The sequence below is a fragment of the Buteo buteo genome, chromosome Z (assembly GCF_964188355.1).
Source record: "Buteo buteo chromosome Z, bButBut1.hap1.1, whole genome shotgun sequence".
NCBI classification, from domain to species: domain Eukaryota; kingdom Metazoa; phylum Chordata; class Aves; order Accipitriformes; family Accipitridae; genus Buteo; species Buteo buteo.
This window is the reverse complement of record NC_134204.1, coordinates 33,125,779-33,152,490: the sequence shown is the minus strand read 5'-3', so window position 1 is coordinate 33,152,490 and position 26,712 is coordinate 33,125,779. Positions and strand designations below refer to the sequence as shown.

Sequence of the window (26,712 nt, the reverse complement as noted above, 5' to 3'; positions counted from 1 at the left end):
AAAGCATTGACGTGTCTGGTAGACACACTCAAAGTCCCTCTCTAAGTCTTGTCCAAAATACCTGAGCCTTGAGCAATTGACAGTGTAGGTCCAATGTGCCCACAGGATCTTGGATTCCACCTCCTTTTGATGCATTTCATTTTTATTCAGACTTCCAGAGGTCTTTATCTCATACACACACCATATAGCAGATTCCACTGTTTCTTAAACCTGACTTACATAATGTGTTTTGTTAAAACAAAAGCTCATAGTTAGTTTCCCATTTAATGGGAAAAATGAATGTAGCAGTAATATTAATAGTCTGACAACATTAACCCTTTTTTCTATATTTAAAAGAAGTGCAGAGAGCTCAACAAGAGTGTTAAATGGAGCCTACCCAGGGCATCTGATGGAGAAAGACTTCGTTGTCTGGCCCAGGCAGGGGCTGCCATACTGGTGGGTGACTGCAGGCAGTGTCAAACCAGCTTTTAAATGCTGCTGTTTCCACTCCCAGATCTCTCCATCTTCTACAGATTTTCAGGCTTCTTTTATACTTCCTTATCAGACTGAGCCTTTGTTTCAAAAGAATGGTTATTCCCAGAGAGGCCATCATATCCCTCGACTCCCCAAATGGCATATGTTCACTTGCAAATATCCATGTGAATCTATTTGGCATGCAGCAAGCTAAGATTCACCAATAAAGCTGTGTCAGAGGATTTTTTAGGCATTGTACAATAGGACAGAACAGAAATGCTGCTCCATGTTTTCACTCTTCTCTCTTTGCAGGCATACCAGGTAGTGACTATATCAATGCCAACTACATAGATGGATACAGAAAGCAGAATGCTTATATAGCAACTCAAGGGGCATTGCCGGAAACCTTTGGTGACTTCTGGAGAATGATGTGGGAGCAACGGGGTGCAACTGTTGTCATGATGACAAAACTAGAGGAGAGGTCCAGGGTAAGGAAAGCATATACAATGTTAATAATATTGTACCTGAATAATCACTTACATAAGATTTTTGCTTCTTTCATATACGTTTGTCTGCCTCTTGTATATGCAGAAGAACCGGTGGGTTTTTAGGTTGCCACCAGTTAAAAGCATCCATAACATGAAAATCAGTTATACAGGAAATGTTAGTTCCACTGTCAAATTACATAGTCATGGCACTTATTTTTGTAGGGTTTTTTTACACTCTGAAAAACTTGAAATCTCTTGATCCACAGTGATTTTATTTTTTTTTCTGTTTCAATCATACTGGAAATAGTAGGAGGTGATTGAAAATGTTACTTCTTCTGTAGGATCAAGAATATGATTGTATCATCCTGTTATGAGGAAGTTATATGTCAACAACATTCAGTTTCCAGTTTTATATGGTATAGATTAAACATTACTTAAGATTAGTGTTCATCAATTCTAATCGTGGATGTTATTTGGGAGGGGTAGTGAAAGGAAAAAAAAATAATAAAAGAAGAAGAGAAAGATAGTGAGAAAAAGCAGAGGGAAAAAAACCTTCTAAGTGGTCAACGAGAAAGAGAAGTGAGTGTCCAGCCCTCAGCACCCTCTCCAGTAGAGCAAGTAATTCCCCCATCATACTTCTGCCACAATAACTCTGTATTTTATATCAAGATGTACTCAAACTCATGGCTTGTTCCTGCTTATGATGTTGTTATCGTTGCTGTGAGCACATGTTGACTGGGGAAGGTGCTACATGGCTGGTTCATTGGTGACCTTTCTGCAAATGCTTTAATGAGTCCTCTAGTGTAAACCAGAAGGTACATCCAAATGTAGAAATCAGGGAAGGGGAGAAAGAATGGGTGATTCTAACATCAGTGGCAATCACTTCCCTTGGGAACCTGTCATAACAACAGTATCAGGGTTTGCAAGTATAAATCCAGGCGATGGATAACAAACAAGAGTGTCACGGGAAAAATACTGCCACAGGCGTTCTGGGGTATGCTGTCCTGGGAGCTTGTGTGAAGAGGTAGGAAGCCACAAGTGGGAGGCAGGCTGCAGGATTGCAGGTGGAAGGCCCTTAGCAATACAAAAAGCTAAGGTACCTAAGGGTGCTGTGCAACATGCGTTAAAAAATGCCTTAAATACAGAGGATCAAGAACAGTTCAGAAAGAGAGAGACTAGGGAGGAGAAGAGGACATTTATCATCCAGAAAAGCTTTTAAATCAGTAAAAAGTATCTTATGGAGATAACTGCATAATAGTTGATATTTCAGTAACTCATGGATGAGCTCCATTTCAAGATGAAAATGTTTTTGCATGTGTAAGCTTGGAACAGGGGGAATGCACCATAAAGCCTAATGCTGTACTATTTTGGGATTGATTTTTTTTCACATGCTTGGCTACATATAATTGCAATGATTATATAACTTGTTGAACGTTTTGGCAACAGTCATTCCTTTCTGGAGGCTTATCAAAATACATGTATATATTTATTCTTTTACCATTTCATCATTTTTTAAAAATAGACTAGGTTTTTTGCAGTTCAAGCAATGTATAGCATTCTAATTATAGAATCACTTTCCGCATGTATATTCAACCTACATTAACACCGCTGCCAGTACATACCTGATGGCAGTTAGTATATAGAAGAGGATAATTTTATCACAAATTTTCATTTTATCTTATGTCTACAGGCCTTGTCTAGTCTAGGCACTGACGGTTGTTTGGAATTAAGCAAATGAAATTTTGCCCATTTCTTCACTAATTACTTCTTATATAATAAAGTTGCTGCTAAATAGCATCAGTGCTAAGAAAAAATCTGATCCTAATAAGCAGCCCATTGCAGAAGGTGTACTTAAATACTTGAGAGTTTATCTTAATACTGCAGGCCACAGCCAGCCACTGTCTAGAAAGATGTTTTGATGTAACTAAATGAAATTCTACTCATTCTCTCCAATAATTGCTTAGCAGAGTTTTAAGCTAACTCTAGCCTTTGCTGACTGCACCCTAAAAATCCACTGATCAGAATAGTAATCACATCCAGAATTGATTAGCATTCAGCAGCAATACATTCCCTAAGTGTAATGAGAGACCAGACAATCTAGTCAATGGATTATCTGTGCATTCAATGCTTATGTTTGCATATTTTTTTGTGCATAATTTGGCTCATTCTGTGTTCATAGGTCAAGTGAGTTTGATGCACTGAATGCAGAGCATTAGAGACCAGCTATGCAGTACGTCATTCAGCTACAGTCTTGTAGTCTGTAGCTCTGTGAATATGACATACCAGTCACCTCTTCTTCTAATACAGTAGCTACATGTAATGTAATTAATGGTATTGATGGTGAGGCAGCAGTGGGAATCCCTGTGTGGGAAAAGAATACCATGACAGCATTTCATTGTTATTTTTCCTCATGCTATCATTTTTATATAGCATATCGTTATGGCAGGAGACCAGATGAAATTTCAAACATGAAATAAAACACTGTTACATACCATTAGAGATGAAGATCTTCACTAATTTTGTTTCTCCTGTTCCTTTGATTCCTTTTTGATTGCTTTTGTGTCTTGGCAGCCTGATCATTATTCCTGCTGCAAGGCAAGATCATTTCTCTCTGGGACTTCATCTACTTTCCATCTCCATGTCGTCATTTCTGTTTAGCTTGCTTTTTTCATTATGTAGTCCTGCAGCTTGATATCAGCCTTGTTAACCTGGACTGCATAGATAAAGATGGGATTTTAATTGCATCTGCAGAAACAAAGTTGGTTCATTAGCATGTGTTAGATGTCTGAGTAACTTCAGCTTTGAGAATGTACATATTTTGCAGCTGAGTACATCAAATGAAGATGTTACAGTGAATTCATTATTCATTTGTTTGCCTAAAAGGAAGCTGCAGAAAAAGAGAAGCTCTTTCACTTATAACCTTTCACACTTTGTTGGTTTTGTATGAAATGTCATCACCTGAATCTCAGTTGACCTAAACCAGACTAGGGGGAGAAAGTCAGTCCTACCGTTCAACTACCATGCACATAATTTATATCAAAAAGGATTAGACACTCTGGCAGTGCATGGAATAGTGTTGGTAGCATATTTGTCACCTACATGAGTTTAATCTAAATGAAATAAAACGATGATATTGAAGGTTGCAAATTAGAGATTAAAAAAAACCAGTTGTGTGTTACACTAAGAAAGCTGCAAAGTATGTAAAGCATTAATGTGTGATACCTCTCCCACTTCTGTCTTCCCCTCTACCCCCAGCAGTGCAGATTTTCCTTTTTTTCTTTTTAGATCCTCTGAATTTGAATTAATGAATGTTCTGACAACTTATGTGCTATAGTGAGTGATGTGAACAATCAGATTAAGGCAGAGAATCTCACTTTATAGCAAAAGATAATATTGCCTTAAACAGGAAACATTTAGTCCTGCCTCCTGTTTCAGGATACTGTTGCAGATCGTTCACTTGAAAGAGAATTCAATCCTTTCCTTATTTTCTATGTAATTCCTTATTTTGAATACACTTACTGTGTTGTTTTGGAACTGAGAAAATACTTACCTCCCTCCTCAACCTCATTGGCAATATTTTCTATGTTGGGACCATAATGCCTAGGATTAGAATCTTCTGTCAAAAAGACCAGTCAGGTCAAAGCTAAATGGCAATATAATGACCCTAGCAGTATTCAAATATGAGCCAGATTCTGAACTTCTATACTGATGAGGAAGGCTTTAGTTTTCATGCTGATACTATCATCAGCTTCATTCAAATTTGCTAATGACTAGGTGAATACCTGAGGAAACTATATTTGTGGCATTCTGTTAGCCTGATCCAGACACTCATTTGTCTGTCAGGAAGTGGATATCATCGATATTATAAGCCAAAAATGTATAAAAATATAAGCATAGAATAATCATCTTGGTTTGTCAAAGTTTAACATCCTGAATCCTGAGTTTTCACTTGGAAGGGGGAGGTGTAAACAAACCCAGTAGAAAAGTCATGTATGCTGTCTCAGATTTTGTTTCCCAATATTGAAATAGGTGGGACTATTTGCATGGGTCCTGTATCAGTTCCATAAGTACATCTAAGGATAGTTAAAAGTCCCTGGACTTAGCTTCTTTCAACTGGTCACTGATGCACAAGAGAGTCAGGAGAGCTGGCACTGTCTGGAGAAAAGCCAGGTAGACTTTTCCTGAGGTTGCTGCTATGCTAAATATGTACTTCTGTTGTTCCAAGTGTCATGCAACAGGTCTGAATCTTCCCAAATCAGAACAATCCATCTGAGTCTTTCAATTCATTTTTTATAGATTTATAGACTATCCCATATGTTAGAAAAATGGAGATTGGATGACAGTAGAAATAATCAAGTAGATGAAGATGTGTGTCTTGGAGGTGGAAACTGTAGTAACAGCAGTTTTGGGATTTGTTTTTGCTTGGTGGGTTTAGGGTTTGTTTTTGAAGCAGTGGGACATAATAAATTATATCAGGGAAGCTTTTTTCAGATTCAGGTAGCACAAAAACCAAAACCATTTGAATAAGCACAGTGGAAAGTGTAATTGTAACTTGGGACTCTTTAGTAAGAATAGCTTTGAAACAAACTTCTGCTCACCAAAGATTTCTGAATCTTGCTATAGGCACGGAAAACATAAGGGCAGGTCTGGGAGAAACCCTGATTTCTTCTACTCCAAATGTACAAATTGCTAACATTTTTAATGAATCTTCATTTGTAGATGGCAGAGTAGACACTGGTATCTAATGTAGCTGATCTCATAGCTAAGACAAAGCAATAGTACATGCACAACAGTAAGTAATAAGCAAAGAAAACTAAGGACATTGTTTTCCTGACTGTATGAAATGCATTAAGATCTTTCAGACAAATACAGGCTGTGCAGCAGAGTTTTATGTGATTGTGATTAAGGTAGTTTTCCATTTGTTGTGCAAGGCTTCAGCAGCAAATTTCAGATCCTTCCTCCTAAGTATGTTCTGGCAGGTAATACTGGAGCTATTACCTGTCAAAATACTGGATTGAAAATAAGTGACAATAAGACATCTTCACTAATGTGAGTAGAAAAGTCATCAATACATGCACTTAACAATTCATTATAGATTATATCAATATGCTTCCAAGTGCACCTGTATTCTACTGTATTTAGAAAAAAAGTAATTGATTTGTGCATAAAAACTGCACTGAAGTTTTGTATTGGGCAGCACAGGTATGTTAAAATGGGGGGTTTTTTAAATTGTGAAATATGTATTTAAACATAGGAAAAGATAAATAAAAATTTTAGCTATGTTTTGCAGCAACTAGTAAAATACACATGTCTTTATCTGGTAAGAGGTAAGTTAACATCTGTCCCAGTAGACGTGTTAGCAGATAGGACCTGTGTTGCAGATGGCATTGTTTCATACTGAATTGTACTGTTTTACTAAAGATGGATTAAATGAGCAACTTTGTCATTGTTCATTCCCTAATTTTAATGGCAAACCAGTAAGTTCTGTATCAGTAATGTACTATCAGAATTTTATTTTACTTCTTTAGTGCTCTCAGCTTGCTACGATATGAGTCAGAAGAAGAATGAATGAAAGAGCTTGCAAAAAAAAAAAAAAAAAAAAAAAAAGGAAAAATCCAAAGTCAGGTAGACCATGTGTTCACCAGATTTACAAAAATAAAAATAAAAATGTGTAGGTTTGTACTGGCTTTTTTTCACTGTAACAGAATGCAATGGCCACAGTCCAAGAATTCCTACACCATTGTACGAGCTGGAGTCACCAGTTACCATGTCACAACTGTAAAACTCAGCCATATGGTGGTTCATTACAGAACAATTCTCAGGGGTGCAAGGCCCAGGACGTGCTCAACTCTCACTGAAATGCAGTCAGTCATAGGTCCTTAATTCATGTAAGAATCTAATCCTAGATGTATACTAACAAAGATTGCACTCACTAATAAAGCTTAAAGTTTCTTTTTCTAGACACGTTACAGGTGGAATTTCTGTGCCAAGGTGCCGCAGGTGAAACTCAGACTATTATGTCACCCAGCAAAATAGCTGTGGAAATGCCATACTATAAGCAGGGTTAATTTTGTGTGAAGAGAAATGCTGTAACGCCACTACATATGCCGAAAGTAGTTTTGGCATGCCATGTCTAGTTATTTCAGCTTACACACATTTGGAGTTGAGCACATACAGAATTAATGCCCCATGTGAAAAGATGTTGGTAAAATACAGAGGATCTAGAAGAGAACAATAATGATCAGAGGTAGGAGAAATGATTTATGGAGAAAGTCAGAAAAAATTGGATTTGTTTTATAGATAAGAGAGTGGGTTTATATATAAGAGAGTGAAGGAAAACGTAATAGACTTCCAGCATGTGAAAGGCTGTTGAAAATTTCATGGCAATCAACTGTTTTCCCTGCCTATGGGGCTCTAGGAGGAAGAAGTAACCTTTGCAGCAAAGATGATTTATGTTAAACTGTTAAAGAACTTCCAAAATACAATGTCATGAATGGAGCAAACTCCATAGGATATTTTGTGCAGTCTCTTCCTGCATCGTTTTCCTGAAAACTGTAAGCTTTCAACAACTGTTTACACCAGAGTCTTACCTGAAATGATACAGCAATACCTGGTACTGCCACAGGTATTTTTCAAGGCAACCATCCATTTTTTTGTGTTATGATTCTGTGTCCATAAATGAAGTCGTTTCTCTTAGCTGTTAGGGTAAACTGATAGTTTTCTCAAAAATACCGTTTCCCTGAGGCAAGTATATAGCAAGCGGTTTAGTCAAAACTGTATTGTAACTCTGTAATTTGACTTTATTTGCTTAGTTCATTTGCTTTGTGCTTGAGGTAAGACATACATTACCACCTCATATAATTTTTCTCTTAATTCAGACAGAGGGGCTATGCCACATGTAGACAATGCCCATTGACATTTTGAGTTAGAAATTTTCCTTGCAAAATTAAAAATTCTGCATATTTATTTTCAAAATTCAATGATCAGTTCATGTTTGGTTTAACACTGCAACCTATTACTTCAGTGCAGGGTGTTCTTTCAAGCAATTTCAGGCTTGAAAAGGTCAGTGAATGAATTTAGTATTGTTTAGAAAAAAAAAACCAAATTTCCTTATTTAGCAGATTCTGGTGAAAAGCTCAAGACCAGTTCTCCTTTATGGTAAGAAATACATCTGGCAAATTTAAGTTTTTCAGACAGGTGTCTCTGAAAAAGAATATTATGATTTACGTTAGCCATCATTTACAAAGCTTTTCCTATTTTCTAAGGAAGTTAATGGATACAGCTGGCTACTGAAAGGTACATGTTGGTAATAGATGTTTTTTCTGGGCAGTCTTTCTGGTTAATATGACAGGAACTGTATGAAATACATTTATGAGATTAAGAATTTTATCCTTGTATTAAACTAGCAGTAGAAAGTTCACCATAACTCAAAGTTCCATTCAAAAATTGAAATCCAAACTGAAACCTCTTCAGGTCCCCAAAATGTTCTCCAGTGCACTGTTTCTCATTTTTGTCCTGTTTCATCAATTCATTTCTGGCTTTCAGGTGAACCAAAACCGTAAGAATAATAGAATTTTGTTGCTCTGATGTTTCACTCTTTTGATAATTTTGTTTCACTGATTTCTTATATAATATTCATATCAGCTAAAAGAGATAGGTCTCTTGTACGGACAACAGAAAATCTGCGTTAGAGCGCTTGAAAAGTAAGATGAATTGTTCAATATGTTCTTCATACTGTAATGTAATCTCTCATTCAGTGAAAGGATTATTCAGGCTGCACACAGTGATCAGCCTTGAGTACAGGAAGAGGATGAAGCAAAGAGTAGTCAGCCCATTCACTTTTCCCCTCAGTTCCATTCATGTAAACCTTTTCAAGACCTTTTTGGAAAATCTTGCTGTACTTAACTATTTGATAGACTCATCCTTCAAAATTAATTCCCTAAGACTCTGCCTTCCCTGCTGTTAGGAAGAGTTCAAAAAGAGCATCTCACATTGATGCCAGCAATATAGTTTTGAACTGTTCTCGGCTTGTATAGATGAAGATGAAAGACAAGATAGAGAACACATTTCAAATAGGTCCAAGATACCTTTTAATATGTGTTTCCTTTTGTTTTAATAACTGTACCAGACTCTGTCCTAAGGATCAGAATGGAAACAGTTTGGGGGTTATCTTTTTGTCTATTTATCTTTCAGTATTATTTATTAGCCTACTAATCATATCTCAGCAATTTCAAAAAGTAAGGGTGTAATGCAGGTTGATTTGCAGACTTACTAGAGGATTAAAGTTTGTTATGAATTGATTAGCCTAAAGTTCATTTATATTGTCTCCAAATCCTGTTTGGAACTTCTTTTTCAAGGCTGCTGTAATTAAGACCTCAGACAGAATTATATTGCACTGCAGAAGTGCTTATTTTCTAAATAGTTTTTAAACTACAAATACTTGGTTCAGATGGGCTTCAACAAACATAGAATCATTTGGGTTGGAAAAGACCCTGAAGATCACCAAGTCCAACCGTAAACCTAACACTGCCAAGTTGTGATAGGTTGACCCTGGCTGGACGCCAGGTGCCCACCAAAGCCCTTCTAACACTCCCCCTTCCTCAGCTGGACAGGGGAGAGAAAATATAACAAAGAGCTTGTGGGTCGAGATAAGGACAGGAGAGATCATTTACCAATTACCATCATGGGCAAAACAGACTCATGCTTGGGGAAAATTAACTCAATTTATTACAAATCAACCAGAGTAAGGTAATAAGAAATAAACCCAAATCTCAGAACACCTTCCCTCCACCCCTCCCTTCTTCCCGGGCACAACTTCACTCCCGGATTCACTACCAACCCCCACAGCGGCACAGGGGCACAGGGATGGGGTTTTACGGTCATCACATGTTACTCTCTGCTGCTTCATCCTCCTCAGGGACAGGACTTATCACACTCTTCCCCTCCATGCTCCAGCATGGGGTCCTTCCCACAGGAGACAGTCCTCCACAAACTTCTCCAAAGTGGGTCCTTCCCACAGGCTGCAGTTCTTCACAAACTTCTCTGGCATGGGTCCCTTCTACAGACTGCTGCAGTCCTTCAGGCACAGACTGCTCCAGTGTGGGTCCCCCGCAGGGTCACAAGTCCTGCCAGAAAACCTGCTCCGTGGGCTCCTCTCTCCACAGATCCACAGGTCCTGCCAGGAGCCTGCTCCAGCGCAGGGTTCCCACGGGGTCACAGCCTCCTTCGGGAACCCACCTGCTCCGGCATGGGGTCCTCCACGGGCTGCAGGTGGATATCTGCTCCACCGTGGACCTCCATGGACTGCAGGGGGACAGCCTGCCTCACCAGGGTCTTCCCCACAGGCTGCAGGGGAATCTCCACTCCGGCACCTGGAGCATCTCCTCCCCCTCCTTCTTCACTGACCTTGGTGTCCGCAGGGTTGTTTCTCTCACATGTTCTCACTCCTCTCTCTGGCTGCCGTTTCCGTCTGTCCCAACTTTTTTTTCCTTCTTAAAAATGTTATCACAGAGGCGTTACCACTATCGCTGATTGGCTCGGCCTTGGCCGGCAGCGGGTCCGTCTCGAACACAGGGGAAGCTTCCAGCAGCTTCTTACAGAAGCCACCCCTGTAACCCCCCCAGCTACCAAAACCTTGCCACACAAAACCAATACACAAGTCCACCACTAAATCATGTCCTTAAGTGCCATGTCTACACAGCTTTTTAAGTACTTCCAGGGATGGTGACCCAATCACTTCCCTGGGCAGCCTGTTCCAATGTTTGACAACCCTGTTGGTGAAGAAATTTTTCATAATATCCAATCTAAACTTCCCCTGGTGCAACTTGAGGCCGTTTCCTCTCATCCTGTCATTTGTTACCTGGGCAAAGAGACCAGCACCCACCTCACTAGAACCTCCTTTCAGGTACTTGTAGAGAGCAGTAAGGTCTCCCCTCAACCTCCTTTTCTCCAGGCTAACCATCAACATCTTTGCCTTTATATACTTAGACGTGTGTATCTACTATAAATCATTATTAGAGACCAGTGCATACAAATGTTCTTTTTTCTGTAGTAAAAAATGGATTCAGAGAACCAAAATTTCCAGAGGTTACTGTTTTGGGAATACATTTAGTGAGACTTACAAGGAACTGTCTACCTGGGGCTGGGTGCTCAGTTCTTTCAGAATTTAGGATCCTGTTAAATTCAGTGCCTCTCTGAAACCAAAATCTAAAACTTTAAACAGTTTTATTTTCAGCCTTATTTCTGAATAGGAGTTTATATTTTTAATCTGTCATTTAGGGTTAGACCAAAGGGAATGAGTGACACTTGACCAAATCTTGTTAGAATAAGACCTAAAAGATGTGTTTCTATATTCTGATTTTTTTTTGTTTTAAAATCTCAGCATACAGTCTCATGTACTAGTGTCAGTGCCTACAATCTTTAGACTCAAATCAGCCTGATCTTTAGATGGCAAGGCATTGTTGCAAAAAGGAAAATGGCTTTGGAGTAACAACTGCTCGGAGACAAAACATTTGCTGGAACGTCTGAGGCACTAAGCTAGCCTGATAGGGTTTGAGGTAGTTTCCATCACCAACAACTGACACTACCTTTTTTATTGTGTAATTATTATTATTATCATTCAACATCATTGTAGAGATAGATACTTTATTTTTGAAGGAAAACCATCTGAAAATGTCATTAGAAAGTTTTGTCTGCAAAACACTATTAATATTATGAAAACCAGAGCAGGAAATTTGTTACATACTTCTGTTATTTCCTATTCTAGATTCAGCATAATTCATATGTTGTTCTTACTATATGAATCTGACTATTACTAGTTTGCTGTCTCTTTCCTGATCTGCGTTTTGTCCTTTTAAGCTCAGATGGCCTGTAACAGCTGGTTCATGTGTTAAGAATCACCTGAAGGGGCTTTTCAGCCTGAATGATGAAACTTTATACTGGAAAATTATTTCTCTACCCTTGAATGTCAAGAATCTTTGTATTCATATGTTCATGTGGAAATACACTTCCTTCAGCTCTGTTGATGCATGGCAGCTCCTTCTCTAGTCTGTGACTTGTTGAAGTGTGAATATCCACAAATATTCTTGGAACTCTGTAGCTACTTAAACCCCTCAAGTCTGAAATGGTCTCAAGCTTCTCATTGTTAATGGAAAAGAAAGCATTTACATTTTCGCACAGCTTTGCTTTCAGTGAATGCTGATACTTCCATAAAGAGCAAGGATTCGCATGGTCTGAGTGGAATAAATGTAGAGAAAGAAAATGTGTATGTTTGAGGGGCAGGTTAAGAGAATGTGCCTATCATTAGTTATGTCTTCTAGCTATGTCTACTACTGTGGCACTTAAAAGATTTCATAATACATTTAGTAGTCTTCTGAGAGCTGCTCTGATCTCAGATGTAGTGGGTTTGGCAGTGTGCAACCTGTGATCATGAGATAGTGGAAGCAATAGTAAAAGGTATGCTCATCATTACTTGTAATTTAATTTCTCTTTAAAAAACACTCTTTGAAATCACCAGTGAGTTCTATCATGCTCATGTGTCTGTTTTGTTCAACTTGCCATCTTTAGTGACAGGCAAGAGAACATTAAAGAATTATTGGTGAAAGCCTGTTTTGTGTAACCATGTACAGTTGGTGGCACAGAAAAGCTCTTATTGGGTGCCAGTGAATATAGTATGCAGAGGAGAAGATCAACCCTTGGAACTGGGAGCTGGGTGGATAAGAGGAAGGTGAGGACTATGAAATTCACCAAAGGTATATTACGAACTAATTCTGAAAATAAATAAACCCTGTAATTGTATTTCTGGAGGAGGACACATGTTATCATCACCATACCTTACCACATTAAAGTTGTCTGTTTTCCAAACAATGTACCCAAGTGAGGAAGAAATTGCGTTTACTACAGGGAAATTAAACACAGGCCAAAGAGCTAAAGCAAAAAAACATTTGGCAAATAATTTCAAAATGGACTTGTTGACATTTAGTGTTAAGTTTTGGATGACTCAAGGGGTTTGAGAATTTTTTTCTGAAAAAAACATTAAAATGCAACCTCTGAAAAATAAGCTTACTTTAAGTGCTGAAGGCTTGGATCTTAACATAGGATAAAACATTTAACAAGAATGCTGTCTCAGAAAAGAGTGTCTTAACAATTAACTTATTTGATTCTCTGCTGCTGGTGAAGTCCAATAGAAAACACTGTTCTGATCTCTCACAAAGATAAATTGGACTCTAAATTGTTAGGAGTATTGGGAATGTAAGGTTTATAATCACAGAGCAAGAGAGTGTAGGAGGCAGGTAAGGGCACATCTCTGAAGAAGACCTCTTGTTCTGGGAAAAATCAAGAGGCAAAAGGAATAAAAGATGCAGTTACATCAACTTATGCTTCTTGTGCTCTTCCAGAAAGTCAAATCCACATAAATTTGAAATTAGGTTTTCTTTCTAAAAATTTGATACTTACTTTCATCAGTTTCCATGTTCAAATAATATATACACTAGTCTACAAATTCTATTTATTGTTGAATAGTTAGCGTCTGCTTCCAGCAGCAGTCCTCTGCATCAGCTAGCTCTCACAGAAACTGTTTTAGAGAAACTATAAAGTGATTGAAATTCATGTTAGATAAACTAATAAATGACAAAAACACCTAAAATCTGCACCTAAAAGAGCAGGCCCATTTATTTTCTCCTAGCCTAACTGAAAAGGAGCAATTTCCTACAAGCTTCTAAATCTAAGCCTATGCTTAACATTACATTACTATACAAAATAAAAATAAAACAAGTGTTTTCTGTTGTTTGCAAAGATGCTGGTAACCTACTATGTTCTGAATTTCCATATAATTTTTGTGTTGAACTTTTATTTCTCTCTATTACATTTGGAAGTTATCTTTGTAAAGTCTTTCTAGTGAGAAAGCTCATTAATTTTTCAGGTATGCTTTCTGGAAGCTGCCACTGCTTCTACGAGCATACAATTTATATGTGGAGGCTGCAGGGTAAGGAGGAGAAGTACATGTTTAGGCATACAAAGGCATAGCCAGACATTTATTTCTTGTATGCATTTTATTAAAAGTACAGAAAGTATTCTACTATTTTTATTCATTTTTTAAAAAAATCATTCAAACCAAACAAGTTTAGTCAGAGGTTTATACTAAACCTGTAGTTGCTAAGATTGCAAACAACAGCTATTATGTGTCGACATTTTCCATGAAAAAATATATGTCATTCTGTGGGAATTAATAAATAATAAACCACAACTTGTTTGTCTAAAAGCTAACTACTATAGCCACAAGTTACACTGTGTCTATATTAATGATAAAGTGAAACTAGAATTACTATTATTATACTGAAATAACTCAATTGAAAATACACCTTTCTGTCTGATTTTCAGAAGACCACGGTGTTAGTATTAGGTGTCTTGCAAATAAATCATTATATTCATGAAATACCTGCAATGCTTACTCTTTCAGTATTTCAGTAAATGGCACAAGGAAGTAATTACTGAATTCCTCTTAATAAGAGGATTTTAAACACTATTAATCCCATTTTTAAGACTGTGGTATCAATAAACATTTTTAGTTAGTTTGTTCCAATTCCTTATCTATAAATTAATGTCAATTCCTTTAAAAAACTGTTCCAGGGTTTTTTGCCTCTAATGAATGTTCATCACCTGCTTCAGTGGTTAGAATTTTTTCTTGTCTTTATCTAGATTACTTGTTCGCAGACTGTGATTTGTGAACCGTTAGTGATCTGTGACCTGTGACCCTCAAAATAAAATGATCTGCAAGCAAAAGCTAATTGGGAGTGGGCAGTTTGAAAGGGTACTAAGTCTTTTTCAATAAGTACTGTGCAGAGTGAGAAACCTGGAGAACACAAGTTTCAAAGATGCAGTTCTTAATTTTCCATTTTGGGGGAATCATCAGTTTTTCTCTTTGATTAGCATGATAGTTCACATTTTTGTCAGAAATACTGTGCAATATTCTCCTTTTGTTGTTTCTTACAGTTTATGTATGCTCCCTGAATTTGGTATGAGTCTGGCTTAATCTTCTTGTGATTAATGAAGACATTTATTAAACAAAGGCAATGTATTATCACTGGACTCAGAATATACTTCTTTTTCTGTACCATATGCAAGACTAATTGATAAGAATGTGTAGTTATAAATAGAACAGAGACTGGCTGTCTCAGTTTCACCTATCAGTCACTGAAAGCAAAATATTTTCAAATATTTAACCCCCATACTGCTTTGTACCATATTTTCTGATTGTTTTAGGGGTTCAGCATTTCTTTTTTCATAATAGCTTTCATCATAAATACCATTTTTAACTGAAACAAATCACTGAGCCTCAGCAATGCTGATAAACATATGGTTCTCTTATGCATCATCTTACACAGAATCATTTCAGCTCATTAATATTCTAAACTATGGTGTTTTGAAATGGAGATTTCTCTGAATGAAATGTCCTGCATCTTTTAAAGTTTGATGGATGAACTCTCTCTATCAAACCATGTTTTTTAAATGCCTTGGAACACAATTTCATTATATACTTTGTACCACCAATCTGAGAAGGAAATGTGTTTTCTGACAGTGCACTTAATAGTTGTTGGTGCTCTTCCATTTATCCATATACTAAAATTATTTCTCAAAAAAATTCAGGTTTTTACTGAGATATTTCTATACGTACTAAATATTAAAATCCAAGCAACAGTTTATATGTTTGGGGACTAATGTGAAATAGGTGAAATATTGCAAATATTCAAAAAATTGTCTGTCTACCGTTACTGGATTAGTACTGTTACTAAATTCTGAACTGTGAAAGGTGAGTTAGTTATGATACAGATCATATTTTAAGCTACTATAGACTGTTTTTTCTTTAGTGTATCTATACTTATTAGTATTTCTTAATCACCTATCCCACTGAATCTACAAATACCCATTATGGAAGAAGATACTGTAAGAGCTACTAGCAGAAGAGCAATTCTTGTGGATGATAAAATAACTTTCTTGTGTTGGATCCTTAGCAGTTATTGAACATTCTAACTTCACATACTTTAAAAACCTACAATGAGGCACACTCAGATATATAATAAATGCCAGTTTTAAATTTATTAAATAATTACATATCTTTCACTACAGGTGAAGTGTGATCAATACTGGCCAAGCAGAGGCACAGAAACTTATGGACTAATCCAAGTGACCCTTTTAGACACTGTTGAATTGGCAACGTACTGTGTTCGTACATTTGCACTTTACAAGGTATATATCCTTATATATATTTGCAATATACTTTAAAATTTAAATGTAGGCAAGTTTTATGTTTTTCCTTTCCTTTCCTTTCCTTTCCTTTCCTTTCCTTTCCTTTCCTTTTCTTTCCTTTCCCTTCCTCTTCCCTTCCTCTTCCCTTCCTCTTCCTTCCTTCCTTCCTATCCTCTTTCTCTCCTGCCACCCTGCCCTCCTTTCTTTTGCTTCCTGCCCTCCCTGCCTTTCTCCCTTATTTCCTTACTCCCTTTCTTCCCTTTCCCTCCTTCTGCTTTCCTGTCTCGCTTCCTCCTAGCAGCACTGAACAATGAGACTTCTTCTACAGTGTATTTTTCCTACAGCATGGCATTTTCTACGTTCATATAGAGTTCTCACTATGGAAAACCATTTAACTGAATGAAATATTAGCTAAAGCTCTGGCACTTGTGATGCATTACTGTGCAATATCATTAAAGCTCTTACATTGTTTGAATCCTGCAATTTAGACTATAAGAAACATTTCCCTCCATAGCCTGAGATCCATTTCTCTCTCGCCCCACATGTGATTTAAATACACTTCACTGGTATATATGCTTCTGCAGTTGTTTCACTGAAAAGTGCCAATATCACATCACATGGCAGTTTTGTCATGAAGTTTTTTAATTTCATAGAATGGTTCAAGTGAGAAAAGGGAAGTGAGGCAATTTCAGTTCACTGCCTGGCCTGACCATGGTGTCCCAGAACACCCAACACCGTTCTTGGCTTTCCTGCGACGAGTCAAGACCTGCAACCCACCTGATGCTGGACCTATGGTTGTACATTGCAGGTAAGCCCAGAATTTCTCTCAAAGCATCTTGTTTCAAGATTACTGCTTTCTGTTTCATTGCAGGTGAAAACATTGTCTTCTTTCAAAGAGACTGCTGAGTCTGTCAAAGAAAAAGATGATTGCATTGCAGATTGGGTACCTCAGTATGGCACTGCCAACTTGGATGGGCCAGAATTATTTTCTTTGGTCCGTGTAAGAGGAATTAATTTTAGAGTATCTAAAGGTCTACAGGGAGAATGCCTGCAGGGAGAATACAAATATATCTATGGCATGAAAAAGAGGATAGTGTTGATTTAAGAACCTGAATATTGAAGAAAGTGTGTTTTAAGCAATGAAACAGCTTTTGAAATTTTAACTCATATTGAGTATGAAAGTAAGGAATATGAAAATTAAGAGAGATAAATGGAAACTTTTATTGAAAACAGGTAGAAACCTTAATCTGTATTCAAGGTTAAACCCTCAGCTTAGGACTGTGAGGAGCTGGAACTGCAAAGGATGTACCTGGTGAACAGCTGAGCTCAGTTCCAGGGAAAGTAGTGCTCCATGCTGTTTGCAAGGTAGCAAACCTCTTTAGGCACTATAAGGTATGAATTAATAAACTCTCAAGAGAAAAACGTCAGCTCCTCTTAAAGTTCTGAGAGTAAGTAAAATGAAGAGGAAGAGGTGGAGATTCTTTGGAAATCATTGAGAAGAGCAGATCTTTTAGAAAGCCTTAAAATCACAGTGATAATGTTGTCAGAACATATGTGCCAATTCTGACAGAAGTAAGCTGTAAGATGGGTCCCCCTCATTCCAGGGCTTTATTGTTATAGCTTACATAGTTTATTGTGCTGCCCTTTTCAAAGCAAATTCCTAAGACCATTGATTTTTGTGAACTTCATTTTGGGATACCTTCAGTTAGTAAGGCTGAGAGCTACTATTCACTGTTCACTGAAGCTACAAATGCTTAGCATATTTGAAAACCAGTCTTGCTTTTGTTATCCAGAAACTGAGGAACAGGAATTACAAGGATTACATCATACGACCCCCTCTAGTTCTGGCTTCTTATATATTGGTAAGCCAGCTATGGAAGCTGGTTATTTGAACATTTTTAAAGTAATTAAAAGAGGTTTTTGTAAATGAGACAGGAAAATAAAGTCAACAGGAAAACAAAATAAGGAGGGCTTCAGTGTTGAAAGGCACAGACTGTTTAGAAAAGATCAGAGAACATGGAAGATAGAAATTTAATGTTTATTGAAACACCAGGGTTAGGAATGTGGAATGAATATAAATAATAATACAAATCTATTTATGCAGTTTATGGAGTATTTCTTGAATGGAGCCAAATCTTTTTGTACTTGTATTTACAGGATCTTAAAACATTTTGAATATTTCTGAGAATTATAGATTGCCTCAGCTATAATTTCGTCAGCTTGATCCATATAGAGCATACCTCTAACGGTGCTCAGCAGTGAAGATGTTATGCTCTAAATCAAAACCAAAATTAATAGAAGAAATGAATCCTCCTGCTCTGGGAAGACTGTTAAGTTAGTATAATTACCTAAATTCTCTCAGTGCAAAAATAGATGAATTAAATTAGTTGTTAAGAGTCATACAGCAAGTCATTGGAAAAGATGAAATAAAATACAAAGCTTATTATCACTCAGTGGTATTGATGAAGTGCAAGTTTGTTATTTTCTCTTTGTCATTGGTTATGCATGCAAATTTCAGTGAAAGTGGTAGTCAGGTTAGGTAGTATGATTCGTTGCCTGTTGAGGGACTTTTTTCCCCAACTTCCTATTAATTTATTTGTCAATGCCCAACTTGCATATCCTGATAGTAAATTTGTTGAAGCTCTTTGCCTTATGTAAAGCTTCTTGAGACATTAAGATTTTAGGCATTTCATACAACCTGTCCTCTACAAAGCAGACTTCCACATATTCTATTATTTTAGCAAACCTTTTAAATCCCACTCCCAACAATTTGTCTATGAGCAGAAGAACTAATAAAACCGGATTTCTTGCAAATTTACAAATTTATGTCTCTGTATTTAAAAATTTTATGTGTCTGGGCATGTAGCAGCAAGTTTTGTGGACAGTCCAAAGTTTATGAATGCTCATTAAAGCTCATGTACTACCATCATTCAGATGTTAAAAGTATTTCAAACTTTCTCCACTAGAGTAAAACAATATAATACAAGACCATATCTTACACCCTTTGCCTATGGTAGTCATTGCTTTTCCAAGATAATCCCACTGAAGGAATAATCTGAGTTTACTCCCCAGCAGGAACATGGATTCATAGTGGGGACTGTAAGACATCTGAAACAGCACTGATGATACCTTCTTTTCTGTTTCTTCCAGTACCTAACAAACTGTCAGAGCTCAGGAAATTATAAAAATGACTTGTTATAGAAGTATAAATACAAGGGAGTTTACTTTTCAAAATATGTTTGGTAAAGAGTAGGTATGAAGAAGCTGTGGAAGCATTTTTCTGCTAAGCTTTTAACCCATAGAAAACTGAAAGTAAAAGCTAGCAAGCAACTAAGTATGGGGAGAAGCTATTTGTCTATAATATTTCTGTGAATTTAGCTTGGAGTTTCTTACTGCTCAAAAGCTGAGCTCCATTTCACTTTTGGTTCAGGTTAGCACCCAGTAAAAGCAAGAGGAGCCTGCCTGGGTGAGGAATAAATAAAACAGCCATCTGCATTTTGATCCTTGGAGAGTAACCCCCTATTTATTCTGTATTTGTAAATAGGTATTTTAAGTGAAAAGTTTAGCTCAAGCTTTTCCTTACTTCATTCTCCACATCTGCCTTAATATTGACCAACAGTTGTCTTTCAGTCAACTTCATGTTAAGAGATTAAGAGGTTTTTCCAGTTTGGTTAGTGGTTTGAAGATATGGTTATATATCCTATAGAGAATCAAGGTAGCTGGAGATCTGCTCACAAGTGTGGCCCCAGTTTGTATCAAAGCCTCAGTAGCTGATAAGCTAGTTTAATATCCTGTTCCTAAGAAATGGTTGTTGAGCATATGAAGAATTTATTTAATAACTCACAGTGTGTTTAGTGGGAAGAAGTCTGAGGTGAAAACAAGTGACAACTGAAGAACCCACCATATAAACATCTGAATGCATTGTGTTCATGTAACAGTGACCAGAAAAAAAAATGCATAGTTCTAACTGGTGAAATTTACTGTGAATATAATATAACCATTCAAAATTACTAGACTTTATAAGACATGTTCTGATAAGTGCATGTCAAACAAATGCAAATGGAAGTCTTCATAACCAAATTTGCGTGATGAAAGCAAAGAAAAATACAGAATTGTATGATCAGAATTTACGATAACATTAGTAATTATTTGTGACTAATGTCCATGCAACAGTCATCTTTGCATCTAATTTACACATCTGCTTTTGATAATCAACAGTTTGCTAACTGCCTATGCGGTATTGAGTTTGAATCTAATATAGAAGTCAAAAACATGTTGAGAAATGTCATACGTACATTCTACCAGTCAAACCTCTTACTTGTGCAGAAAAGTTGACAGATTTTTAAGCTGAAAACTTAATTAAAATATAATTAAAGCTACATTATTTTTAAGTAGAAAACATGGATCATTGCTGAAAGGATTGTGAAGTACCAAAGGTAACATCAAGGCCTAATCTAAATGCAGATTTTTTTTGTATATGTAATCAGATATTCGGGTAGGACTGCCTGTATGAAAAAGGTGTAGTGGTAATAATATAAATGCATAATGCCATTGCAGTCTTTTTCCAGGAAAAAATCTATACTTTTCTGTCTATATCCACCAGAAAAGATAGTTTAGCAAAGCCCAAATCAAGGTAAAGTTAAATTTAGAAATATATTTGTTGTAAACTGACATGTTCTGTGATCCTCTCTTGAGTTGCATTCTCTGAAAGACAGCAGTATCATTATTTTCAGTGTGAGATTTGGTAGAGGAAAGCAGCTAAATCAAAGGTAAAGCTGGATGCAAAAATACCATAATAACACTAAAGCAATTTAGCAATCCCTTCATGTTTGTAGATACTTTTCATAATGTGGGTTCAGATCTTGACTTGGAATTATTTAGAATAACTTGTCTTAAGATTTTTCTATGGTGTTTGAAATACTTGATGCAGGTAGATGCTTTTTCATTTACAGACTGTTATATTTTAAGTCTGTATCCTTTCTGTCCCTTTGCACAGAAGTTGAGTAATACCACAATCCAACTGGTGTCTCTGCATGACTTGCCCTAATTTGCAGAGCTGATCTAGAAAAAAGGGTTTCTTTAATGAAAAAATGCAGGCTTAAACTCTAGGATTCTGCATTGATGAGGCTGTAATGTGTGGTCTGATGATAGTGGAGAAAACACACGTTTTTATTTGAAGTTGGATTAGTGCAGGCAAACAGGTGCTAATCAGATCACAGTAAAATAGCACCAGAGGGTGTTTGGAGCTTTATGCCACTATGTTTTCAAAACATCACAGAAACTTTATAGTTGGTTCAGTAACACTACATAAAAGCTTAACATGTAAGTGCAATCCCCTATGTTTGAATCTCTCTTTTTAATGCCAGTACCAAGGGGCATATCTTTAAGATACTTTGTGAAGTTTTGGCAGGTACTGTTAATGCTGCTGTTGCAAACAGAAAAACTTGGACGTTTGGAGAATGTGACTGTTTTAAGTAAATCCATGTCTGAGTATACTAACATAACCTGTTAGCACAGTAAAAAAAAGTTAATTTTCAAAAAATAACAGAATGCAACGTGATCTTGTATTTCTTAAAATAGAGTACTTACCTAATTTTTGTTCAGTGTTTCAGAATAAAAAATAAAATTAAAAAAAAATATATATAAATCTAAGGCAATGATTTTCCAGTGGATTGTTTTACTTCATGTCTATATCTCTTGAACGTCCCTACCACTTTTGCCACATGCCTCACAAGTGTTCATTTTCTAATCCTGGTGGTGAGTAGGTTGCAGATGACTGCCTATCCTTTTTCATGGTGGGGGTAAAAGATCCCCTCGGCACATATTCAGGAATCCATCAAAGAAGATTGAAAAATACTAAAAGCTTCCTCATCCCTTCCCCTCCCTACCCTGAGAACAGCTCAGGATCTTTCTTAACTTCCCTGGGCAGCTGAAAGCTCTGGAGAGGAAAAGATAGTAAAGGCATTTTAGTATGACAAGTGTTTTAATATCATAAACATTCTAAAATTTCAGTGCTTTACACACATGTCTTTATCCAGCAGCTATTGGGTTGTTACTATATATTAAACTGGGCTAGGTATAATCTATATATGAAAACACTGTAACACTATTTCCTCTCTAGCTGCTAGCTGTAGGTCACCATAGATATCATTAAGACAACTTTACTCTCAAAGTCTTCGTTCACAAATAAGAAGCAAAGGCAGAGGGATAAGGCTGTTGTTAGATTCTCTTCTGAAAACAATGCATAGGTGGTGACCCTGCTTAGGATGTTTAGTTCCTCCTAATATAAAAATACAGCAATGAGTAAATGTCTGTGGTTTTCATTTTATTCCATTTTTATTGATAGTCTTGGTTACTCTGACCATGCAGTCAGAGTAACTGACAAGGAGTCATTTCATTTCTACACATACCTTTCTTGGGAGTTATTTCTTTTCTGCATGTACCTTGTACAAAATACACCAAGGCTTGCAGAGTTTGATACCTTGGGAGCTTGATCTCTGTTTAAGGAATTGGAACTATATGCTCTTCATTTAGGCATTTTTGGATGGTTGTTCTCTCTTCATTTAGTTGTTGGAATTGTAGAATCTACTGGAAAATGAGAAAAAGTCTAGAAGAAAGGTTGGTAGTGCTAGCTGGCAGAAACAAAGATTGATGTCCCACCAGCACACTGATTGAGGGGTCATCGGTATAGCAAGACACTACTTGATATTTACTTGTGTAATGCGTGGCACCACAGAGGGACAGGAGTTGGGACTTGCCTTCATATTCTCACCATAAAAACTTTGAAGGTTGTGAAAATTTAGATTCTAAAAGCTTCACAGTTGAAGACCCTGGCTATTTTATGCAGAACATACAAGAGTTTTCACCTAATTACTGTGCTATGCTCTTGCAATTATAGACAAAAAGCAGAGTCTCCATCTGTATGCTAATAAGCCAGTGATGGATGGGTAATGGTGGATTTTTTTTTCCCTGTTTCAAATTTGAGTGTCACTACTTAGGTTCATCTTGATTGCAAAGATGCCAGTTACCTTTCCCAACTGATCACTCTTTAACTTAAGAGCAGTCTGGGTCTTATTAGCTTAGGTCTCTAATTTGTTTCCTTAAAGTTAGGTGCTCACATATGAAAACCTGGAAGTATGAACATGACAAGGTTTACCATACAGTGGTTAATGTGACAGTGTGCAGGGTCCTTAAAGATTGGCTAGGGTACCTTGATATTTTTAGTTTGAATAGGAAAATACTATGCTACATTATCTAGAAATCCTAGAAATCCATGAGGTGTCAAACACCAGCAAACTGACGGTGATCCACTTTCAACTTTTTTCTTAAGATAGAAACCAGTTCTGCACAGCAAACTAGCCTTTCCTAAAATCTGAACTGAAGCTGTTGTATCTACAGTATATGCTTCTGTTGTTTATAAGCATAAAAACTCAGTAAGTATCACTGGAACCATTATTAAAATTCAAAAGCATATAAATAACAAGTAATAGCAGTATTTCTTCATTCAGGTTCAAATAATGGAAAATACCTACTTGCGGTCTTTTTGATTAAATAAAACCCATGTGTATAAAGCCATCTTTGGTTGGCACTTAAGTTGTGGTTCAGGGGGTTATACCCCCACTGCTGTGACTCAGGGCTTGATTATCTTTTGAAATCCTAAAAAGCTGCTATGACTGCGTACGGCAAGATTTTGTTTCTGGTAGAAGTCAGAAATCTGTAAAGGAACATAGTGAATGATATTACTAGATAGAATCTAGTGGTCTAGTGGTCTATCTAGACCAGTATCCTGTCTCTGATATGGCAAATGCCAGAACTTTCAGGTGAAAGTATAAAACTCCAATGTCAACAATATTTCAGTAAAATTTCCTTCCCAGCAGAAAGCAGTTAGTGACTAGTTTAGCCCTGCTTCATGAGGATTTCAGTTCTTTTCCCCCGTTATTCCTTTAGCTACCTAGAGAAACTGGTGGATACTTTATTGTTCATATTCTTGATTGTACGCATATTTTAAAGAACAAAACCAGACAGTCTTATCTTTGATGTTTTTCCTTGTCTAAGTATTATTCTCTGACATGAAGTTTCACACATCATATTAGAAGATACCCATATATTGTTATTTTAAACATATCTCTTCATTTCACTAAATGTCTTTGGATAAAGGGAGAAAAAAAAAACATTCTTCAATGCTGTTTCTTGTTTTGCATGTCTACAACTTTCCCTTGTGTTCATCCATCGTAGCAAACTAGGACAGCAAAATATACTAACCTCTTTCAGTACTTGTCATATGGAGGGAGATGGCAGGGAATCCTCACATCCCTAGTCTTTTTGATGGCTGTCTCTGCTCCCTTATTTGTGATGTACCCTTTTTGTGTAGCCTTAGTAACTAGTCACTAGTAACAGTAACTAGTCCTCATTCTTTTTATTTTTTTATAATAAGAGGTAAGGCACCAAAAATACTTCCAGAATTATGCCACATCTTCTTGCTAAGTTGTCCAGTGGAGGTACTGAGTCCTGACGTGGATTTGGCCAGCAAATGGTTTTGACTGAGCAGGTCTCCTGTAAACTGATGACTTTTCACTCAGTGAAGTAACCTTCCCCTTATTAAAATGTAATACTTTTCTGTAAAAATTTTTAACAGAAGCAATGCCTTTTCCATGTGTTATCTCAAATTACAAATAAGTTGGTGCTGATAATTATTTCCATATATATATTATCATGTCCTACAAGGCCTGTAATTTCCTTTGACCTAAGCTGTGGTTTGATACATTATTTGATCAGTGCTCTTAGTGAGTCATTTTATCCATATGTATTTAGTTAATTGGTTATTTTTCTCCCCACCCATGTTTATATATAATATAGTCTACAAAGGAAAAGGAAATCTGACTGCTTGCAGCTGAATCTAGTAAAAGAGCAATTAGGTTCTATCACAGCCAGCAGCTGTCCGTAATGAATTCTGAATTAAAATTATGAGTGAAGAAAAGAACCCAGCCATCTGCAGGAAATGCGAAAATATTTTTATAACGCAATAGCTGAATTCTGGAAAGGGGTATCTCTGAGATTTCCCAGCTGTACCTACAGTAAATTCCAGAATATCCATGGACACACAATATATTGGAACACATTGCATCAACTTGGCTACCCGGCATGTTTGGCTAACTTCAAACAGGCTGTATTTTTATCTGAAGTAATCAGCATGAAAGCCTCTTTAAATCATCTCCCTGTGTCTCTAGAAGTAAAATGCAGCTTTAAAAATAGTCCTGTTATCTTTCCGTGGAGGCTTTCCAATCAGTATTCTGCCCTGAATATTAATCTTTCTTTGTTTTTCATACTTTCGTAGACTTACTTCACAGTCTTATCACTTACTATCAGATTTTGTCAATGACTGCTGTTCCAAGTGGTGCCTATTTTTTTTTTGTCACCTGAATTTTAAAAATACTTTTTAATGGTTTAAAAATTAGCATAATACTATCCAAGCTCATTTTACAGCTACTTTGAAACTTCTACACCAAATCCCCCAAGATCTTCATTATAACTTGTCCACAGTGTTTGTTCTAAAGTTCAAAATCCTGTAAAAGAGAGAGATTAGTGTCCAACCTCTAAATGACAAATTTTGATTAAGAAATGTGAAATGATCAGTGGTATTAACCTCTGACAACCTGATTTTCTACTATGTTACAGAGAATTCATGCTGGTATAAAGACTGCTAAGGTTATAGAAAAGAAACATCAGAAATAGTACCAGTAATCAAGCTCTTCAGCTGTCAGTGGAGTATTGTCAGAGATATCAAAAAGGGTGTTTATTCTTTTCAACATTTGGTCTAAGAAAACAGAGGCCTATCAAGAGCCTTGTTATGAGCTCTTCAGAGAAACCTCATAGTTTTTTCTCCTCTATTTTCTGCTGTGTAACATCTCACTGCATTATTACCATATTGCAACCATTTCAGTTTAAACCAAATCTAAGGTGGCAAGATCACATTTCTCTCATATTCTGAATGTATCCTCTAGATATATCAGTTTTTCATGGAAAAGGAAGAGATGTTGAGGTGGAGATCCAAAACAGTAAGCCTCCTACTAAAGTCCCATCAGCTTCAAGCTTGAGGACTAATTTCTGGTTATTTCCAAGATTTCAAAGTAGGAAAAAAAAAAGATGAAAAAGGATTTGTAGACATGTAAAGCCCAGTTCATTTAGTGCTTTGAACTGTGATTGGTACTGAAAAAAAAGCTAACGTGGACTGAGAAGACCTGGTACTATGTCTTTTTTGCTTTGTACTTACCAGATGAAGTACTGTGTCCAGATGACATTCTGGGACCTCATCACTGTCCTGTCAGTCTAAAACTCAAGCACAACAAATGGCAAATGGTAGTCTTCTGGCTTTAGAAACAGGGATCTTGAGGGCAGCTGGTGTTAAGGAAAAGAAACAATTATTGACCACAGTAGGTATACAAACACCTAGAATTGGGGAGGAGTCCAGAAGGACACTGAAACTGGGAAGTACCTTAGTGTTCAGCAAGTACTTTCAAGGTCATCTTGT

General features: G+C 36.8%; 1 protein-coding gene across 2 annotated transcripts in view; it reads left to right on the top strand.

Annotated features, from left to right (window-relative positions):
* The window catches only part of PTPRD (protein tyrosine phosphatase receptor type D), a 376,703-nt gene that overhangs the window by 321,929 nt on the left and 28,062 nt on the right, over positions 1 to 26,712 (top strand). For both annotated transcript variants that reach the window (XM_075021650.1, XM_075021649.1), the window contains 3 exons: positions 766 to 941; positions 16,065 to 16,184; positions 16,838 to 16,992. In XM_075021650.1, coding sequence (XP_074877751.1) covers positions 766 to 941; positions 16,065 to 16,184; positions 16,838 to 16,992 — 451 coding nt within the window. The remainder of the gene's footprint in view (positions 1 to 765; positions 942 to 16,064; positions 16,185 to 16,837; positions 16,993 to 26,712) is intronic.